The sequence below is a fragment of the Littorina saxatilis genome, linkage group LG2 (assembly GCF_037325665.1).
Source record: "Littorina saxatilis isolate snail1 linkage group LG2, US_GU_Lsax_2.0, whole genome shotgun sequence".
NCBI classification, from domain to species: domain Eukaryota; kingdom Metazoa; phylum Mollusca; class Gastropoda; order Littorinimorpha; family Littorinidae; genus Littorina; species Littorina saxatilis.
The window spans coordinates 19,280,694-19,300,861 of record NC_090246.1 but is presented as its reverse complement, the minus strand read 5'-3'; the positions used below and the strand labels follow the sequence as shown (position 1 = coordinate 19,300,861).

The window sequence follows — 20,168 nt, the reverse complement described above, 5'->3', positions numbered from 1 at the left end:
AGCCGTGCCGATGTTACGGGAACGTAACGAACGAACGAAACGAACGAAGGAACGAAGGCTGCAAACAGAAAGCATCGGTGCACTAAACATGTCAGCTACCCCTCACCCACCACCTTAAAACATGTCATCTTTAAATATCTCATCGAGCACGTGGGCCTGCACAAAACTGACTTTTTACAACAACAAAACAGCCATTTTCCGTCCTTCTCTCCCTATCTGCAAAAATCATATACAGATTAGTATTTTAGCGTCACAGAGAGTAAATTATGCGCTAACCTGGAAAGAACAACAGAGAGTATTTCATTCCACAACACAGACTCATCAACAGCGTTAAATAATGATTTATTACCTCAAAAGCCTATGATTGTAACTCTCAATGGAAGCAAAGTCCGCTTCCTCCCTGGAACAGTCTCTGTTCGTCAACAGTGACCCAAAACGTCCAGAACCCCTTGTCGAATCCTTATGCGAAAGCCATCGCCGACGAAGGAAATGTGACGACTTGTCCTCAGCAAAATACGTGGCAGAGGAAAGGAATAACTTGTGGAAGTTCCCCTAGAGTGCCGAATATGATACTCGGTGAAAAACCATCATACTCTAGTAACTGTGTGTTAGGTCCTTCCCCTTCTGCCGCTGGGTGTCAAGTGTGTCGTCCTTGAGTCTCTGACAGACCACCTAGCCAAAAAACACGTGACTGACCTTGTCACCAAACCAGTCCAGCTATACACGATTCTGCCTCCCCAAGCAGGAAAAAGACACGAGAAACTCAATCCCTGCAAATCCCGTGCGCGCTGTCAGCAAAAAAAAACCGTCAGCCCTATGACAGCAGAAACCCGCACTGTGAAGCTCGTGCGTTTCAAAACATCCGTGCTCGGGAGCACTGTCAGCAAAAACTGCTGTGTCCAATATCACACACAGGCGCTTTCTATCATACATTGACCCAGAACAGGCACTCCACTGAGTGACGCTTTCTTGGTCTCTGTCACCCGATCGTGACACACCTCCCCTCTTCAAGACGAAACCTCGGTTTCGCTCACAGTCACGTTCTCCTCTCCAGCCCGAGAGAGAAAGTCAGCTCCAACATTGTTGGCGCCCGGAATGACGCGTACCGTGAATTGGTACGGTTGGAGGATCAACGCCCAGCGCATAAGTCTGGCGTTTGCCAACCTTGCAACCTGAAGATATTGCAGAGGTTGATGGTCCGTCTCCAGACAGAAAGGTCGTCCTCAAGAACGAGCAACCCCTCGTTTCACCCCTGATGACTGCAACCTTCTCTGTCTTCTTGTCTTTGTTCTTCTGGTCTTTGTTCTTCTCCCCGTAGGCTGTCCTCTCTATGTAGGCGCGCAGCAGGTTGGCGTGGTACAGGCGTGCTTTCCCGTGCATCATGATCCTGTAGTCGTTCTGGCCCACCCTCGCTGTCACCTCAAAAGGTCCTTGCCACTGCAGTTGTAGCTTGTTGTGTTTGACAGGTAGAAGTAGCAACACCCGTTCTCCAATCTTGAAGCTGCGCGGTCGTGCCTTGCGGTCGAATCCTCGCGCATAACGCTGTGCTGCTCTTCCCAGGTTCTCTTGAGCCAGTTTGCAGGTCTCTTCAATCCTGTTCCTGAGTTCTACTATGTAGGTCGCTGTCGTCTGCACCTCCTCGTCGGCTTCTTCGTCCGTCCAAGCTTGACGCAGGATAGCCATGGGACCGCGTACCTGTCTGCCGTACAACAACTCAAATGGGGAAAAGCCCAAGCTCTCCTGAGGAACCTCGCGGTATGCAAAAAGCAATGCTGGGATGTACCTGTCCCACGTGCGTGGTTTCTCCTGAGCTAGTTTCCTCAGCATGGTCTTCAAGGTGCCATTGAACCTTTCCACCAGTCCGTTGCACTGAGCATGGTAAGGAGTGGTGAAGTGCTGCTCCAGTGATAGCAGTCGTGCTGCCTCCGCCATCACTCCTCCCGTGAACTGCGTGCCTCTGTCGGTGAGTACCTCTGATGGAATTCCCAGCCGGGACCACATAGTAACCAGAGCCTCAGCTACTCGCGTGGCTTCAATCGATTTCAGAGGGATCGCCTCTGGGTATCGAGTAGCGTAGTCCACCATGGTCAAAATGTATCTGTTTCCGTCCTCAGACGCAGGCAAGATGGGCCCGATGATGTCCACTGCCACCCGACGAAAGGGTTCGTCGATGAGCGGCATCTTCTCTAAGGGGACCTTCCTCACCCTTCCTTTGGCAACCACCTTCTGGCACTTATCGCAGGACGCACAGAAACGTCGGACATCCGTGCAGATGCCTGGCCAGTAAAAGTGGCGCCAGACACGATCCGTGGTCTTCTTGGTACCAAGATGACCTCCCAGAATCGAGTCGTGTGCCGTTGCCATGACACCCTCGCGAAACTCGCGAGGCACGACAACCTGTTTGAATGCACCTTCCTGGTTGCTGAACTCACGGTAGAGCAACTTCTTGTCCCTGAGGAACTTTGACCTCCCATGCTTCCCGCTCAGCTTCACCTTCCCCGACTTCGCGTGCTCCCGAGGAGTAGCTAAGGTCGGGTCAGAATCCTGAGCCTTCGCGAGAAGCGCGGGGGTCACGTTCCCCAGGGCAGCTCGTGCAGCAGGTAGGGGTTTGAGAGGTTTGTCCTCTCGCTCCGCCTGTGCCCGCGTGAGCACTGAAATGACGTCGGGAGACCGATAAACGGGAACCTCCCTGGTGACGCCGTCCACAAACTGAACCCGGTTTCCAATGAGCAAGTCGCATGGAGGATCGTCCATGACGACGGCCACAATGGTCCCCGTGAACAACGGGGTTACGACCTTGATCACTGCCGTGTTCAAATCGTAAGCGTGAGATGCCTCGGCCATTCTCACCCTGATGCTGTCTCCTGTGTAGGCCATAGCTGGAACTAGACTCGCCCGAACCACTATCATGTCTGCTCCTGTGTCCCGCAGACCCTCGCCCTTCACTCCGTTAACGTAGACGTTGCAGTGGGGCTGGAAATGTTTCCTGGAGCACGGAACGCAGAGTTGTGGGATGGTGCATGAGCTCGTGACGTCCCTGAACTCCTCACTGCCAACAAAGTGAACGCCCTTCTGGTCAGCCTGTCTCTTGTGGCAGTCCTTCTTCACGTGGCCCCGCTTGTTGCAGTAGTAACACTGGATGTCAGATCTGGAACTCGATCCCTTGTGTCCCTGATCGTCCTTCCCGTCCTTGGGTCCTGAAGAACCCGAATTTCCCGTTTTTCCTGGCCGTGAGCCTGAAGATTTGCCGGAGATCGCCTGGGCGTCCTCGTGCACTCTGATCCAGTCGGCTGCCTCCTGAGTAGTCTTTGGCTGGTGTTCCTGCACGAAGGTCACCACCTCAGGTCGCAGGCTGGACATCAGTTGTTCCATGACAATGAGGTCGGCAAGGTCGTTGACGGTCCAGTCCTTTTCGGCCATCTCCACCCAGCGCCGCAGGTAGAGGTTAAGGCGTGCCACAAACTGATGACTCAGCTCGCCGCTCAGTCTCTTGCTGTTACGCAGACGTCGTCTGTAGGCTTCCGCAGTCAGGTTAAAGCGCTGGAGTAACGCCTTCTTAAGTGCCTGATAGTCTCTCGCCTCGTCGTCCTCCAAAGCGTTGTAGAGCTGCAATGCGCGTCCTTTCAAGCAGGTGCTAAGGCGGCTAGCCCACGTGGCCTCTTCCCACTTCTGGTCAGATGCAATGCGCTCAAACCGGCGTAAAAAGTCGTCGAGCTCGTCCTTGTCATCGTCGAACGTCGGCAGTCTCGTACGGTCGGCAACAAATGTCGGCGCGCTAGCCTGAGTAAGCGTACCCTTCTCGGCCTGTAGCCTAGCTAGTTCTAGCTGGTGTTCGCGATCCGCCTGCTCTTTCTCTTTCCGTTCCTGTCTGTCACGCTCGGCCTGTCGTTCCCTTTCTTGTCTGTCAAGTTCGTCTTTCTTTTCCTGTCTGTCTCGTTCGGCCTGTCGTTCCCTTTCTTGTCTGTCAAGTTCGTCCTTCTTGTCCTGTCTGTCACGTTCGTCTTTCCTTTCCTGTCTGTCTCGTTCAACCTGTCGTTCCCTTTCTTGTCTGTCAAGTTCGTCTTTCTTGTCCTGTCGGTCACGTTCTTCTTTTCTTGTCAGTCGCTCAAATTCTTCCTTGCGCTCTACTTCTAAGCGTTTTAGAACGCTTCGGGCTCTAACGCGTGCGTCTCGCTCAGTCGGTTGCTCGCTCCCAGGAGTCTCGAAAGTTATTCTCCTCGTAGGAGATCCCCCTGTAGCCATGGTTAGTTTTAGCAAAGCTTTATCGCAAAAGTAAGTCTAACGCAGCTATAGCTAGAACCCGCGGTGATGAAATGGATACAAAAATCCAGCAACCGGAAAATGCAGAAGAAAAATCCAAACGGTGTAGAACAAAACGCGTAGCCTACTTTATGGCTGCTTTTTGCGGTGAAACAAAGTGTTTCCCACAGCCGTGGCCTACTTTATCGGCTGCTTTTTGCGGTGAAACAAAGTGTCTCCCACAGCCTTGGTTAGGACAGAAGTCCTCGGACCCTTCCCCCCCAAAATTCCAACAAAGTCAAAATATGGAGAAAAATCCAAGTAAAACAAGACTATAGAAATGTAACCTGTTACAGAATGCGAAACAACAATGTAGAGAAAACTGAGTAAAACGAATAACGAATCCGCTAACCCCGCTCAGCTCTCTGCAACGGAAAACTCAACGTACAACAACAAAGATTCACAAACAAAGGAAAGGGAAGTAATCACAGTTAGCGCATACAATAACTCACAAATTACAATTTACATTTCCTGCAAGATGTGAATCGCTTAAGGTGTGGTATATGATCAAAACTATACAAAAAAGGGTAGCACCAAGCAGAAAATAAGTCGAGCACTGACGAGATTATCTGCTCTTAGTTATCCTTAATTGGTGGGTCTTTATCAGTTGGAAATTAACTGAGTAAATCCCGGCTTGGCCCCCACGTGTCACGTTTCAATATATCACTCAAGGTGATTATGAACCGGTTAATTACTACTAATTAACTAACCACACCACGATCCACTCTCGCAGGCATACAATTAAATAGAGTCAACAAAAGTATAAGTTTCAGACGCCTGTTTATGTATAAACTCTCCACCTCCCTCGAGCCTTCACTCAAAATATGTTCCTTTTACGTTCTCAACACGTAAAAAACCAGTGTTCACTGACAAAATGCCAGTAGTATGTAGAAAATTATAGTAACACGCTGAACCCGTGTAAATACAGTCAAATGAGAATGTTCTGTTCGAAAAGCTCTAGTTCGTGCAGGTGTCACACACCCCACGTTGTCCCTACTCCAATGAAATCATAGATACGAAAAGACAACGGTGGTCAACGGGGTGCGTACGACATGGTGCACTTAGCTTTATCTCTGCTGCTGCTGCTTAGCCGGTTCGCTGGTTAGCCGGTCCGCTGGTTAGCCGGTCTCCTGGTTAGCCGGTCTCCTGGTTAGCGTAGCCCCAACAGTTCCCGCCAGAGTCAGCCGTGCCGATGTTACGGGAACGTAACGAACGAACGAAACGAACGAAGGAACGAAGGCTGCAAACAGAAAGCATCGGTGCACTAAACATGTCAGCTACCCCTCACCCACCACCTTAAAACATGTCATCTTTAAATATCTCATCGAGCACGTGGGCCTGCACAAAACTGACTTTTTACAACAACAAAACAGCCATTTTCCGTCCTTCTCTCCCTATCTGCAAAAATCATATACAGATTAGTATTTTAGCGTCACAGAGAGTAAATTATGCGCTAACCTGGAAAGAACAACAGAGAGTATTTCATTCCACAACACAGACTCATCAACAGCGTTAAATAATGATTTATTACCTCAAAAGCCTATGATTGTAACTCTCAATGGAAGCAAAGTCCGCTTCCTCCCTGGAACAGTCTCTGTTCGTCAACAGTGACCCAAAACGTCCAGAACCCCTTGTCGAATCCTTATGCGAAAGCCATCGCCGACGAAGGAAATGTGACGACTTGTCCTCAGCAAAATACGTGGCAGAGGAAAGGAATAACTTGTGGAAGTTCCCCTAGAGTGCCGAATATGATACTCGGTGAAAAACCATCATACTCTAGTAACTGTGTGTTAGGTCCTTCCCCTTCTGCCGCTGGGTGTCAAGTGTGTCGTCCTTGAGTCTCTGACAGACCACCTAGCCAAAAAACACGTGACTGACCTTGTCACCAAACCAGTCCAGCTATACACGATTCTGCCTCCCCAAGCAGGAAAAAGACACGAGAAACTCAATCCCTGCAAATCCCGTGCGCGCTGTCAGCAAAAAAAAACCGTCAGCCCTATGACAGCAGAAACCCGCACTGTGAAGCTCGTGCGTTTCAAAACATCCGTGCTCGGGAGCACTGTCAGCAAAAACTGCTGTGTCCAATATCACACACAGGCGCTTTCTATCATACATTGACCCAGAACAGGCACTCCACTGAGTGACGCTTTCTTGGTCTCTGTCACCCGATCGTGACAAAATCAGTCTTCTAGTTCATCAAACTCGCCAGTTTTGCTACCAAAAGCATAAAAGTAGGCGGACTAGCCCCGGTCTCCCCTAACGTAATTTTGTGTTACATTCTTTTGTATTTTGTCATTGGCATTTTTGAACCTAAATATTAAAGGGAATTAAAAAAGCTTTCCCACTAAAGCTTGCCCACTACTAGTCTTGTACCTACTATGGGATGAGAGCGGCAGACTTGCCCCACCCTATAGGTGGATTTGCCCCGACTTGGGGCAAGTTCGTCTACGTTAGGGTAGGTCTACTTAAAGCAGTATGTACAACAAATGTTCATGCGCACATAAAAACTGTCTGCACATTGATATCAGCTACACATTTGTCTTGATGTAAAATAAAAGTAGGCGGACTAGCCCCGGTCTCCCCTACTGGATACTTTTGAGCTGTTTGTTTGTTTGACTGAATTAAGCAAATGACCTCACAGAACAAAACATAACTCTTGTTTTCTTTGTTAAAAGATAACAAGACTTTCTCAAAGAACAAAAAAATCCAACCCCATTTGTTTGTTTGCTGGTTCTTTGGTTGGTTGACTGGTTGCTTGGTCTATGTAGGCAACTTGGTTAGCCGCTTCGTTAACTTGGTGTTTTGACAGTTAGGCTACTTGCTCAGATGTTTGCTCGCTTGGTCCAACGCTTACACAGTTGATTCCACACTTCTTTTCAAGAACGAAGTTAAAAACATCTCACCAATCACATCTTTATCATCGACATGTTCTTCTTGTTTTCGTTGCCGTTGCCATGTAGTGTGACATTGTATAGTCAGTAAAGCATTGATATCAACAAACTTGGTGTCTGTATTAATATCAACAAGCTTGGTGTCTGTATTGATATTAACAAGCTTGGTGTCTGTATTGATATCAACAACATTGGTGTCTGTATTGATATTAACAACATTGGTGTCTGTATTGATATCAACAACATTGGTGTCTGTATTGATATTAACAACATTGGTGTCTGTATTGATATCAACAAGCTTGGTGTCTGTATTGATATCAACAACATTGGTGTCTGTATTAATATCAACAAGCTTGGTGTCTGTATTGATATTAACAAACTTGGTGTCTGTATTAATATCAACAAGCTTGGTGTCTGTATTGATATTAACAAACTTGGTGTCTGTATTGATATTAACAACATTGGTGTCTGTATTGATATCAACAACATTGGTGTCTGTATTGATATTAACAAACTTGGTGTCTGTATTGATATTAACAAACTTGGTGTCTGTATTGATATCAACAAACTTGGTGTCTGTATTGATATTATTATTATTATGAGAGCTTATAAAGCGCGAACCACAATTAACTGTGCTCTCCGCGCTTTACGTATTAATTTCTGCCGTTTGAAAATGGAATTTTTTTTACAGACAGACAGACAAACAGACATTTTTTACACACAATATATAACGCATTCACATCGACCAGCAAACCTCAAGCCTGTTAGGCGAGCCTTCACCTTTCACGGCCTATTATTCCAAGTCACACGGGTATTTGGTGGACATTTTTATCTATGCCCATACAATTTTGCCAGAAAAGACCCTTTTGTCAATCGTGGGATCTTTAACGTGCACACCCCAATGTAGTGAACACGAAGGGACCTCGGTTTTTCGTCTCATCCGAAAGACTAGCACTTGAACCCACCACCTAGGTTAGGAAAGGGGGGGAGAAAATTGCGGCCTGACCCAGGATCGAACACGCAACCTCTCGCTTCCGAGCGCAAGTGCGTTACCACTCGGCCACCCAAACTTGGTGTCTGTATTGATATCAACAACATTGGTGTCTGTATTGATGTCAACAACATTGGTGTCTGTATTGATATCAACAACATTGGTGTCTGTATTGATATTAACAACATTGGTGTCTGTATTGATATCAACAACATTGGTGTCTGTATTGATATTAACAAACTTGGTGTCTGTATTGATATTAACAACATTGGTGTCTGTATTGATATCAACAACATTGGTGTCTGTATTGATATCAACAAGCTTGGTGTCTGTATTGATATTAACAACATTGGTGTCTGTATTGATATCAACAACATTGGTGTCTGTATTGATATCAACAAGCTTGGTGTCTGTATTGATATTAACAACATTGGTGTCTGTATTGATATCAACAACATTGGTGTCTGTATTGATGTCAACAACATTGGTGTCTGTATTGATATCAACAACATTGGTGTCTGTATTGATATTAACAACATTGGTGTCTGTATTGATATCAACAACATTGGTGTCTGTATTGATATTAACAAACTTGGTGTCTGTATTGATATTAACAAACTTGGTGTCTGTATTGATATCAACAACATTGGTGTCTGTATTGATATTAACAACATTGGTGTCTGTATTGATATCAACAACATTGGTGTCTGTATTGATATTAACAACATTGGTGTCTGTATTGATATCAACAACATTGGTGTCTGTATTAATATCAACAAGCTTGGTGTCTGTATTGATATTAACAAGCTTGGTGTCTGTATTGATATCAACAACATTGGTGTCTGTATTGATATTAACAAGCTTGGTGTCTGTATTGATATCAACAACATTGGTGTCTGTATTGATATTAACAAACTTGGTGTCTGTATTGATATTAACAAACTTGGTGTCTGTATTGATATCAACAACATTGGTGTCTGTATTGATATTAACCACATTGGTGTCTGTATTGATATCAACAACATTGGTGTCTGTATTGATATTAACAACATTGGTGTCTGTATTGATATCAACAACATTGGTGTCTGTATTGATATTAACAAACTTGGTGTCTGTATTGATATCAACAAGCTTGTGGCCTGTATTGATATTAACAACATTGGTGTCTGTATTGATATCAACAACATTGGTGTCTGTATTGATATTAACAAACTTGGTGTCTGTATTGATATCAACAACATTGGTGTCTGTATTGATATCAACAACATTGGTGTCTGTATTGATATTAACAAGCTTGGTGTCTGTATTGATATTACAAAAATTGATGTCTATATGTAAAGCTGAATATATTAAACCTGATGGCACAGAAACACGTCTTCAGACATTTTCTTCGTGTGTTCTGCTTTAAGATGACGACGACGTTCATATTTCAAGGCGAGAGGATGGACGTGTCGGTGGGGGACGTCAAGATTCCCGCCTCAGGGCTCAACGCCTTCAACACCATCATCATCATCGTCCTCATCCCTATCGTCGACAGGCTCCTCTACCCATGCATGGAGCGCATTGGTCGCCCCTTGTCTCACCTCCAGAGAATCGGTAAACGGTGCAGCCATACACACACACACACACACACACACACACACAGACACACACACACACACACACATTCACACACACACACACACACACACTCACGTACACACGTACACACACACAAACACACAAATGCGCGATCGCATGAACACAACACACACACACACACACACACACACACACACACACACACACACACACACACACACACACACACACACACATAAGCAGTTACCTAGCTGCTCACCAACGTGTCAAGGCTGACAACAAACCGCAATGATTATTTTGTACGCACGCACACACGCACGCACCCCCCCACCCCAAACACACACACAAACACATACATACACACATACACATTCACATACCTACACACACACACGCACATGCCCCATCCACCCACCCACACACACACACAGATACCCCACCCACCCACGCACACACACACATACCCACACCCACACACACACACACACCCACACACACACACCCACACACACACACACACACACCTGGTAGCTACCTGCTCACAAACGTGTCAAGACTAAAGACAATCCGCCATTAATATGTTGTATTTGTCGTGACATATTTGTAGAATTGTCGAACTCGGAAAATAGGCAGCTTTATGACGAATTTTCGAATTCAGCAAACGAAATCCGATCCGCGAAATCGGCAGCCATTTGCAGAATGTGTCTTTTAGGTTATGAAGTACTGGCAACGAAATAAGTGGAATCAGGAGCGCGTTTTCGTTAAAATAGCAGTTTCAGTTTTGCTTCTCGCATCTGTCCAACTGTTTGCTATAAAATGTAAAAGAAGTTATTGGCATTTAGGTTTTATTCCGTTTTGTTTTGTATCCTATATAAAACGGTAGTTTTCATCACAGTCTCTGAACATAGACGGTAACTTAAACGTTGCAAGACGCCGTTCTTTTCAAGTGATATTTGATGTCTTTTTTGTGTGCTCTATAAAACGGACACAATTAGAAAAATTGAGACTTAGAACTGGATCTGACGATTGCCATACCCTTTTCGCGGGGGAAAGAAACGAGTAAAATGTTTAAAATACAATACCAAAAAACTTAAATGCTTCAGTTTCTTTGTTAACTTATTCTGTTTGTTTAATTGGCTTTCTAAAAAAAAAAAGGTCTCTTTCTCCTATATTGATGTGGTTTTTTTTAATGTAATGAGAGGAGCAGCGATGGTATTTCAAAACAACAAAAATAATGTGTAAATCTCCATATCAACTGTGACCCAGTGTCCAAAGAACTTAAACTGTAAGCTCTGCTTCGCAAATATCATATATCACAAAGCCCCTTTAGCTGAAGTGTTGGCTAATTAGTGTTTGTCTGTGCACTTAAAAGACCGCTAGGTCGATATCTTTGAGAACGTAACGTGTTTTTGGGTCAAACTGTAAACGTTCCAACAACATACCTTTCTTGTTCTTTGATTTTGTTATTCGTTAATTTCTGTAACTGGTAAATATTTCTCTCCTGTCAGGAATCGGCTTCATCCTGGCGGCTATGTCAGTGGTGGTGGCGGGGATCGTGGAGATCGTTCGCAAGGACAGGATGGAAGAACCAGGCGGCAGCATGATACAGGAGCTGGGGGGAGAGAAGTTCAATGCCTCCACCATCTCAGTCTTCATCCAGGTGCCCGAGTATGCTCTGGTCGGTGCCAGTGAAGTGTTCGCCAGTATATGCGGTACGTGGTCGGTGTGTGTGTGTGTGTGTGTGTGTGTGTGTGTGTGTGTGTGTGTGTGTGTGTGTGTGTGAATGTGTGTGTGAATGTGTGTGTTTGTGTGTGTGTGTGTGTGTGTGTGTGTTACGAGGTCAGGGGGGAGGGGTGGGGGGCAAAGGGGGATGGGGAAGGAGGAGAAAGGCAATTTATGTGCGTTGATGTGTGTGTGTGTGTGTGTGTGTGTGTGTGTGGGGGGGGTGTTTATGTGTGCGGGCGTGCGTTCGTTCGTGCGTGCGTGCGTGCGTGCGTGCGTACGTACGTACGTACGTACGTGCGTCCGTGCGCGCGTGTTGTTATGGATGTGTTAGAGCTTGTGTGTCCATGCAACTTTTTTTTATATAGTAGATATCATTACCGCTTCTACTACTTTTACTAGAACTACTACTGCTTCCTTTTTGCACTGAACAGAGCTCTTCAGATGCTTCAAACAATCAATCGATCAATAATTCTTTTGAATTTGACTCATTGCTTTATCTATGCCCCTCCAGGGCAAAGACCTTAAGTCGACACACTAGTTTTTTTTGTTTTTTTTTGAGGGGAGAACTGTTTTATTCAACGTTTGTGCATTATTTACAAAAAACGCATATTGAGTAAACAACAACAAGCATAATGCTTATAGTGGTGTTTACAGTTTTCTAGAAAATTACATATAAATGGCGGCTATTGTACAGTTTAAATGAAAAGCAAGCAAACATGAAAAGAAAATTGAATGAAAATTGTACATCAAAACAAAAATCCGTTTAAGAATACATATATAATATTTATGGTGTTAGCGAGTAAGAGATAGGGAGGGAGAGAGGGAGGGAGAGAGGGAGAGAGAGAGAGAGAGAGAAAGAGAGAGAGAGAGAGGGAGGGAGAGAGGGAGAGAGAGAGAGAGAGAGAGAGAGAGAGAGAGAGAGAGAGAGAGAGAGAGAGAGAGAGAGAGAGAGAGAGAGAGAGAGAGAGACACTAGTGAATGTTTAGTGTTATCTTTAATTTAACGTTCCATATACTTGCCTTTCAGTTCTTTTAATTCTTCCACAGATGTTTATTTTGTGTTTTTTAGGGTTCGCGCACGTGTTTCTTGACAAGTATACATTTCCTTTGTTCCGGGTTAAATCTGTCTGGGTGAAAGGCCCACCCCGCCTCGTGAAAAAAGTTCACCTCACAGTCTTTTATCTGGTCATTTTTTTTGTTTTTTTTGTTTTTGTTTTACATGGGATAAGACCAACCCTCGACTTGCGTCACATACCAAAAATGAACAACTTGGGTGTTCTCTGTGCACACTGTTAGTTTTCTGTAAGTATTAATTTCGTAAGATGCACTGGTGCCTTTTTCGGAAATTAATTCAACAAAATGTGCCAACACACCACACTTAGCAGTCAGGGTGTTGACTTTTTGTATGTGACGAAGTGGGGGGGGGGGGGGTGGTCTTATCCCATGTAAAAGCCTAGACAGAGTGGGCCTTTAATATGTTTTTCTTCTCGCCGGTTTAACAAAAAAATGTTTTCCACTTCTCAATAGGATGCGTGTGCGCGTGATTAATTGCTTTAAACTTCATTTTTTGCCACAGTATAATGAGTTGGAGGAACGGTATACCGGATATTAATGTGATACGTACGTGTGTAAGCAAGAATGGTATCGATCGTTTTGCACAGTGCCTTTTTTTTTTCTTTAATAAAAAATATGTTTATGTATTCGCCCATTTATTTATGTGTGAGAATGTGAGGTTACATCTATTAATGATACAGAATTGTGTTTTTTCTTTACTTTTGCAGGTCTGGAATTTGCCTACACACAAGCACCAAAGTCGATGCAAGGTGTCCTTACCGGTCTGTTCATGGTGACCTCCGGTCTGGGTGGTTTCCTGGCAACCGGCATTTTGAATGCTGTGAAAGCTGCTACAAAGGACTGTAAGCAATTTGATATATTGTAGAAACAAAAAGGGAAACCAATACAGAGGAACCCCCCCTTTTAGGACCCCCCCAATTTAAGACTCCCTCCCTTTTAAGACCACGTTTTCAGACTTTCTATTCAGAACCTCTGTAAATCTGCCCCCATTTAAAACTCCCTCCTTTTTAAGACCTGCTTTTCTCGGATTTTTGGAGGTCCTAAAAGGGGGGGGGGGGGGTTCCACTGTATATAATAACTAATAGAGGTGAAAGTCGCTTGTTCCTTTCAATACTTGTTATTATTTCAGGTGCCAGGAGACTTGTTCCGCATAACTCTCACTTACTCTATTGCACATGTCCCAGGCATTTAGTCCGCTTACTTCCCTTTGTTTCTCAGATGCTATAACCAAAACAGAAAAGTCAGGGGGGGGGGGGGGGGATAAACCCCAACCCCACACTCCCCACTCTCTCACCTGGGGAAAAAAAACACACATAAAAAAACACACAAACAAAAACAACCCAAAGCTCACATTGATTTCAATACAGAAATCTGTATAGAACAGTGCTCCCCTAAGTGCGCGTCCCTGCGTCCTACACGCACTAGAAGCCGAAAACACGTACTAGAAATTTATAAAGGGGGTCCCGGTGTCACGAACTGAAACCTCTGCTGAACAATCCTTCTCATTGCGGTCAATGCGCATGCGCCAATATTGGACTTAAAAATGCGACCCTTTGACCGAACGAACCATGGGTTAGGGTTAGGATTAGGGTTAGGATTAGGGTTAGGGTTAGGGTAAGGGTTAGGGTTAGGGTTTGGTTGTTCACGACCTGATTAATCTCCCCTTGTTAGCGCATGCGCATTGGCCGCAATGAGAAGGATTGTTCAGGCAGAGTTTTCAGTTCGTGACACCGGGACGCACTAAACTTTAAACGAGCGGGTCCCGGGACGCACAAAATTTCCTTTATCGTGCGAACCATAGATACTGTTTCAGACTGCAATCGTCAGCTATTGTACACAGCACACTATGCGTGACCACAATGTTTTATAAGTACACCGGGACTTTTCGGCTTTGGACCCTTGGAACCCTTTAACATTCTGCAGCGGGGGACAATGGACCCTCTAAAAATTAAAAGTGGGGGTCCCAGGACCCTCTAGGAGGAGCGTCCATGGGGAGCCCTGTAGAATCCAAGATCCACTATACCCATGTTATTGCACACTGAACAACACAATAATCCTAAGGCCAAAAAAAAAAGTTGTATGTTTCTGGTAACATGGCTAAAAAAAATAGGGTAGGTATAGGTAGGGATTTGTTGTTGTTGTTGTTGTTGTTGTTGGTCAGGGTAGAACATAACTATACAGTGACGCAAAGAGACTGGACTTACTATACAAAGAGAAAGACGACACATTACAAAACAAATGAGACAAAAGGGATGCGGGGTTATCCCCCTTGTGTCGTCTGCCGTCTGTTACTTTCGTTTTGACGCTTTTTTTTTTTTTTTAATTTTTTTTTTACAAATACAATAAAAAAAAAAGTGTAGGGTCGGCGGGAAAAAACTATGTAGGGTTGGGTGACCAGAAACATACAACTTTTTTTTGTTGGCCTAACACAGACTGCACAGCTTGGTTTATTGTTGTGTTTTCTTTCAGATCCGTGGTTCGACGATGAGATCAACAACGTGCATGTGGAGTACTACTTCTTTCTGCTGGGCGGTCTCATGTTCGTCGACTTCCTCGTCTTCCTCGTCATCGCCAAGTTCTACCGCTACCGAGACACCCAGTATGACGAGGTCTTGGAAGTGACGGTGCACGCAAAAACACACGATAATCATGTAGACGACGCATCAACCAATTTCTGACAGAACGACTCGCTTTCGTACACTCGGAAACACAGAACAACCCGAGCTACAGGATCCCCGACAGCTTAGGGGTCCCTGATGATCACTGTGAGAGCGACTCTCAGTGAACTCGGGTGCATTTGAATTTCACGCATTTGAAAAATGTTTTCGTCTTCCCGCATTTGATTTTCCCGCATTTGGTGGTTTGAATTTCACGCATGTGAGCTTTTGAAAGTCACGCATGTGAGCTTTTGAAAATCACGCATGTAGTGCATGCGTTGGGGTGTGTGTATATGAGATAGAGTTGCTCGTGACCGATGATAATCGGACCGATCGTGATCGGAGACGGACATGTTTTTCTGTCTTTAGTTCATGATTGTGCTCATTTGAGTAAATCGGGTCCTTGAAGTCGAGACTTGTTTTCAATCACGCTGGACATCCACGTATCGAACAACGCCATGTCTTTGATTTCTTGGTTTCACGGTCCTTGACGTATAAACTCCCACGGCTGAGAATTGCCGGATGTCCCCTGTTGGTTGTTGTTATCGTGATGCTCGTCTCTTTATGTGCCATGGCGAAATGAGCCGTGTAGTGGAACTGAATTGTGATTTGTGAGTTGTGAGCGAACCGTCGTGACGTACGTATAAACTCCCACGGATTTCCCATGTTGGTTGTTGGTATTCGTGTCTTGCTGAATTGTGATTTGTATTCACGCGTCTATACACGGGACTCACTCACGAACACACCGATGCAGGGGGGATACGTGCATGCGTGTGCGTGAAATTCAAATGACAAGTAAGGAGAGATTTTAACTGGAAACCTGCGTGAAATTCATGTGTTAAGAAATGCGAGAAATTCATAGCGTGAAATTCAAAAGTGCGTGAAATTCAGTTGCACCGGTGAACTCATGCAGAGCTTATATGAACCCTGTACGTGCTTTTAGCAAACTGACAGACAACTTTGTAGAAACATATAATCGGCGAAATGTGCCGTTGGAGTAGATTTCTTTTGTCGAAGAAAGTAATGAGTATTTTTTCCGGGAAACCCAAAACTATCGGATGTTCTTTCAATAGCGGCCCTTCAAAACAAGGAAACAAAGAAAAGACAGCAACTTCCAATTTCAGAGATACGTTGTGTTACAGTTCTTGGAGCTCAAACATCGTGCGGTCATTTTGTATTTAAAAGTGGATCCGGTACGAAAATGCTTTACGACTTCTTTAAGCTGAAGTACACATTTCTGAGAAAATACCTACATTAAATATGTACAGACCAAAAATATATTTCTTCAGCGTTTATATCGCTGTATATCGTTTGATTTTTGTGTGGCATATGCGGTTAGAAATATATGGTTGTTTATGGCGGTATTTAAACAGACAGCATAAACATCATGCAAGGACCGGAGTCAAAAATGTGTCTGAATGATTAACTTGTAATTAAAGATCTTGTTTTGGTAATTTTGAAGGGCATTTTGCAGAAAAAGGGCGCATTTACAACTCGGATCGCCTGGGTGATGCCTCCGATACAAAGATATGTGGTAATCATAGTAACTAATCAAAACTTAATCATAACACAGGGTGTACATTGACCAATACCAATCAAAATATTCCATGATTGTATAACTGCATTTACAATCCTGGCCCTTTTATTCAATATATACAAATTTTGTATGCGAGTTCGTGCAGTGTGTGTGTGTGTGTGGGTGTGTGTGTGTGTGTGTGTGTGTGCGTGCGTGCGCCTGTGTGTGTGTGTGTGTGTGTGTGTGTGTGTGAACACAAGTGTCTGTGAACTCTTGATATGAAAGTTACTCAATGCATGTTAATGTGGATTCGTTTTCTACTAGTAACATTCTGTATCGAAACAAAATTCAAAAAATGAAAAGAAACTTTTTTTCAGGATGTTTCTAAATAAGAACGTTTACAATTAATACAAAGGGGTACACGTTTGTTCTCTCGTATAGAAACTGTTGTCTTTTGTATGTGTGCAGATTATGAATCCTATGTAACTATGACTTTGTATCAAATTGCAGCTTCGTAGATTAGGCCTATAAACCAAAGGATGCAAATTTGAAATCGACGTCCGTACAAATGATCGAATGCTTTTCCAATATAATACCAAGTAAACAGAGTAAAGAATCATATGTTATATTTAGTTAGTTAGTTTGTACATATAAGCGTGTGTGTGTGTGTGTGTGTGTGTGTGTGTGTGTGTGTGTGTGTGTGTGTGTGAGGCACGTAGCCAAACATCCGTTAAGCAGACTCTATTTCAAACACAAGGCCAACGCCGATTTGGCATGAATCCCATCAACGCAGTAACGTGTTAAAATCTCAGCTCACGGCAATGATTTCGCCACGTGCATTTCGTAACAGTCGTGATGCAAATTAACAATAAGAGAGCTCTTAAGTCATTACTTGGCTCTCTCCTAACTCCCCCCCCCCCGACACACACAAATATTTATTGTCCTCAAGGGCAGAGAAAATCGCCAAAGCTTTGCTATAATTTGAAGAGATGAGCCGTGTAATTACTTTAATACCGCCCGTTTGACGTCTGCTCGTTGGGTTAGGTGAAGTGTCCAGACATTATTGTTCTCATCCTGTGTCTATTAAATTGGAAACAGTCATTCGGAGATGTATACGTTAACCCCAACAACGAATATATTAAAACTGTTATCGTTTCTGTTTATAGAAGTCCAATAGAAAACAAGTCGCGTAAGGCGAAAATACAATACTGATTTAGTCAAGTAGCTGTCGAACTCACAGAATGAAACTGAACGCAATGCCATTTTTCAGCAAGACCGTATACTCGTAGCATCGTCAGTCCACCGCTCATGGCAAAGGCAGTGAAATTGACAAGAAGAGCGGGGTAGTAGTTGCGCTAAGAAGGATAGCACGCTTTTCTGTACCTCTCTTTGTTTTAACTTTCTGAGCGTGTTTTTAATCCAAACATATCATATCTATATGTTTTTGGAATCAGGAACCGACAAGGAATAAGATGAAAGTGTTTTTAAATTGATTTGGACAATTTAATTTTGATAATAATTTTTATATATTTAATTTTCAGAGCTTGTTTTTAATCCGAATATGACATATTTATATGTTTTTGGAATCAGCAAATGATGGAGAATAAGATAAACGTAAATTTGGATCGTTTTATAAATTTTTATTTTTTTTTACAATTTTCAGATTTTTAATGACCAAAGTCATCAATTAATTTTTAAGCCACCAAGCTGAAATGCAATACCGAAGTCCGGGCTTCGTCGAACATTACTTGACCAAAATTTCAACCAATTTGGTTGAAAAATGAGGGCGTGACAGTGCCGCCTCAACTTTCACGAAAAGCCGGATATGACGACATCAAAGACATTTATCAAAAAAATGAAAAAAACGTCTGGGGATTTCATACCCAGGAACTCTCATGTCAAATTTCATAAAGATCGGTCCAGTAGTTTAGTCTGAATCGCTCTACACACACACACACACACACAAATACACCACGACCCTCGTCTCGATTCCCCCTCTATGTTAAAACATTTAGTCAAAACTTGACTAAATGTAAAAACTTACCCAAAATCAGTAAACTGAGGTCCGCACACATGCAGGCGCGCACGCACACACACGGACATTGAAAACATAGACCCACACAAACATAGACCCACACAAACACGGTCCTCATTCACGCACACCCAGACGCACTCACCCCTGCTGCTCGATTATCTGGAATTTTTACAAGAAAGGGAGGTAAATCATTCCATAAAAACCATGTTTGCAGGAATTGAATTTATGTTGACACTCAGCAGTGGTCAGCACATGCGTTCAAATGCTTTTGAGGCCATACAGTATTTTAAATGTCCTGAAGTATTAAATTTTCCATAAGGAAGGGAGGTAACTCATTTCCCTCAAACGTTTGATTTGGAGTTTTTTTCGCACATTTTTCTTTCATTCATGGTTATTTGATACAGAATTCAGAAAACGCCTGTGTAATGGTTCTTGTAATAAATTCCTAAGGGCTCTGCTAATACCCCGGGCGAAGCCGCGGGCCCAGACTGCTAGTATAGTAGAATAAAGAAGAAAAACAACAACTTATTTCCTCGATCGGGTACACCACAGATAACCTTTCTTATTTTGTCTTTCTTTCTTTAATTGGTGTTTAACGTCGTTTTCAACCGTTCAAGGTTACATCGCGACGGAGGGAAGGGGGGAGATGGGATAGAGCCACTTGTCAATTGTTTCTTGTTCACAAAAGCACTAATCAAAAATTTGCTCCAGGGGCTTGCAACGTAGTACAATATATTACCTTACTGAGAGAATGCAAGTTTCCAGTACAAAGGACTTAACATTTCTTACATACTGCTTGACTAATATCTGTACAAAAATGGACTATATTCTATACAAGAAACACTTAACAAGGGTAAAAGGAGAAACAGAATCCGTTAGTCGCCTCTTACGACATGCTGGGGAGCATCGGGTAAATTCTTTCTTGTCCCAACCAATATGGGACTCCCCCTAACCCGCGGGGGGTTCTTATTTTGTCAGACATTCGCATCAGATATACACACATGCACTCAAAGTCGAAACAACTTTCATAATGGCTTTATTAGGCCAAGACCAATTAAGAATTCTTCACAAGTATCAGGCATAAATCATTTATATAAATTTAGAATCACTTTAATAATAAGTCAAGCAATATTATAACGTGCGTGTGCGCGAGTATGTATCTGCATGCACATGTGTGTGTGTGTGTGTGTGTGTGTGTGTGTGTGTGTGCGCGCGCAATTGTGTTTCCATTAGCACAATAGTTTGCGTTCTGTTTGTACTGTTCCGTTTGACACATATCGCGACCCAATTAATCACATTTTACGCAACCATGAATTTTTATATATAACGTAAGTTATGCAGTCAGAAATCTGTTTGTACATATATATGTATTTAAGTATTCACACACCCACACATATACA

The 20,168-nt window shown here is 43.6% G+C and overlaps 1 protein-coding gene across 2 annotated transcripts in view; it reads left to right on the top strand.

Annotated features, from left to right (window-relative positions):
• Positions 1 to 17,361, top strand: part of LOC138958419 (solute carrier family 15 member 4-like) — a 49,194-nt gene extending 31,833 nt beyond the window's left edge. For both annotated transcript variants that reach the window (XM_070329559.1, XM_070329560.1), the window contains exons 9-12: positions 9,591 to 9,777; positions 11,271 to 11,474; positions 13,268 to 13,402; positions 15,030 to 17,361. In XM_070329559.1, coding sequence (XP_070185660.1) covers positions 9,591 to 9,777; positions 11,271 to 11,474; positions 13,268 to 13,402; positions 15,030 to 15,238 — 735 coding nt within the window. In that variant the 3' untranslated portion in view covers positions 15,239 to 17,361. The remainder of the gene's footprint in view (positions 1 to 9,590; positions 9,778 to 11,270; positions 11,475 to 13,267; positions 13,403 to 15,029) is intronic.
• Positions 17,362 to 20,168: the final 2,807 nt, after the last annotated feature.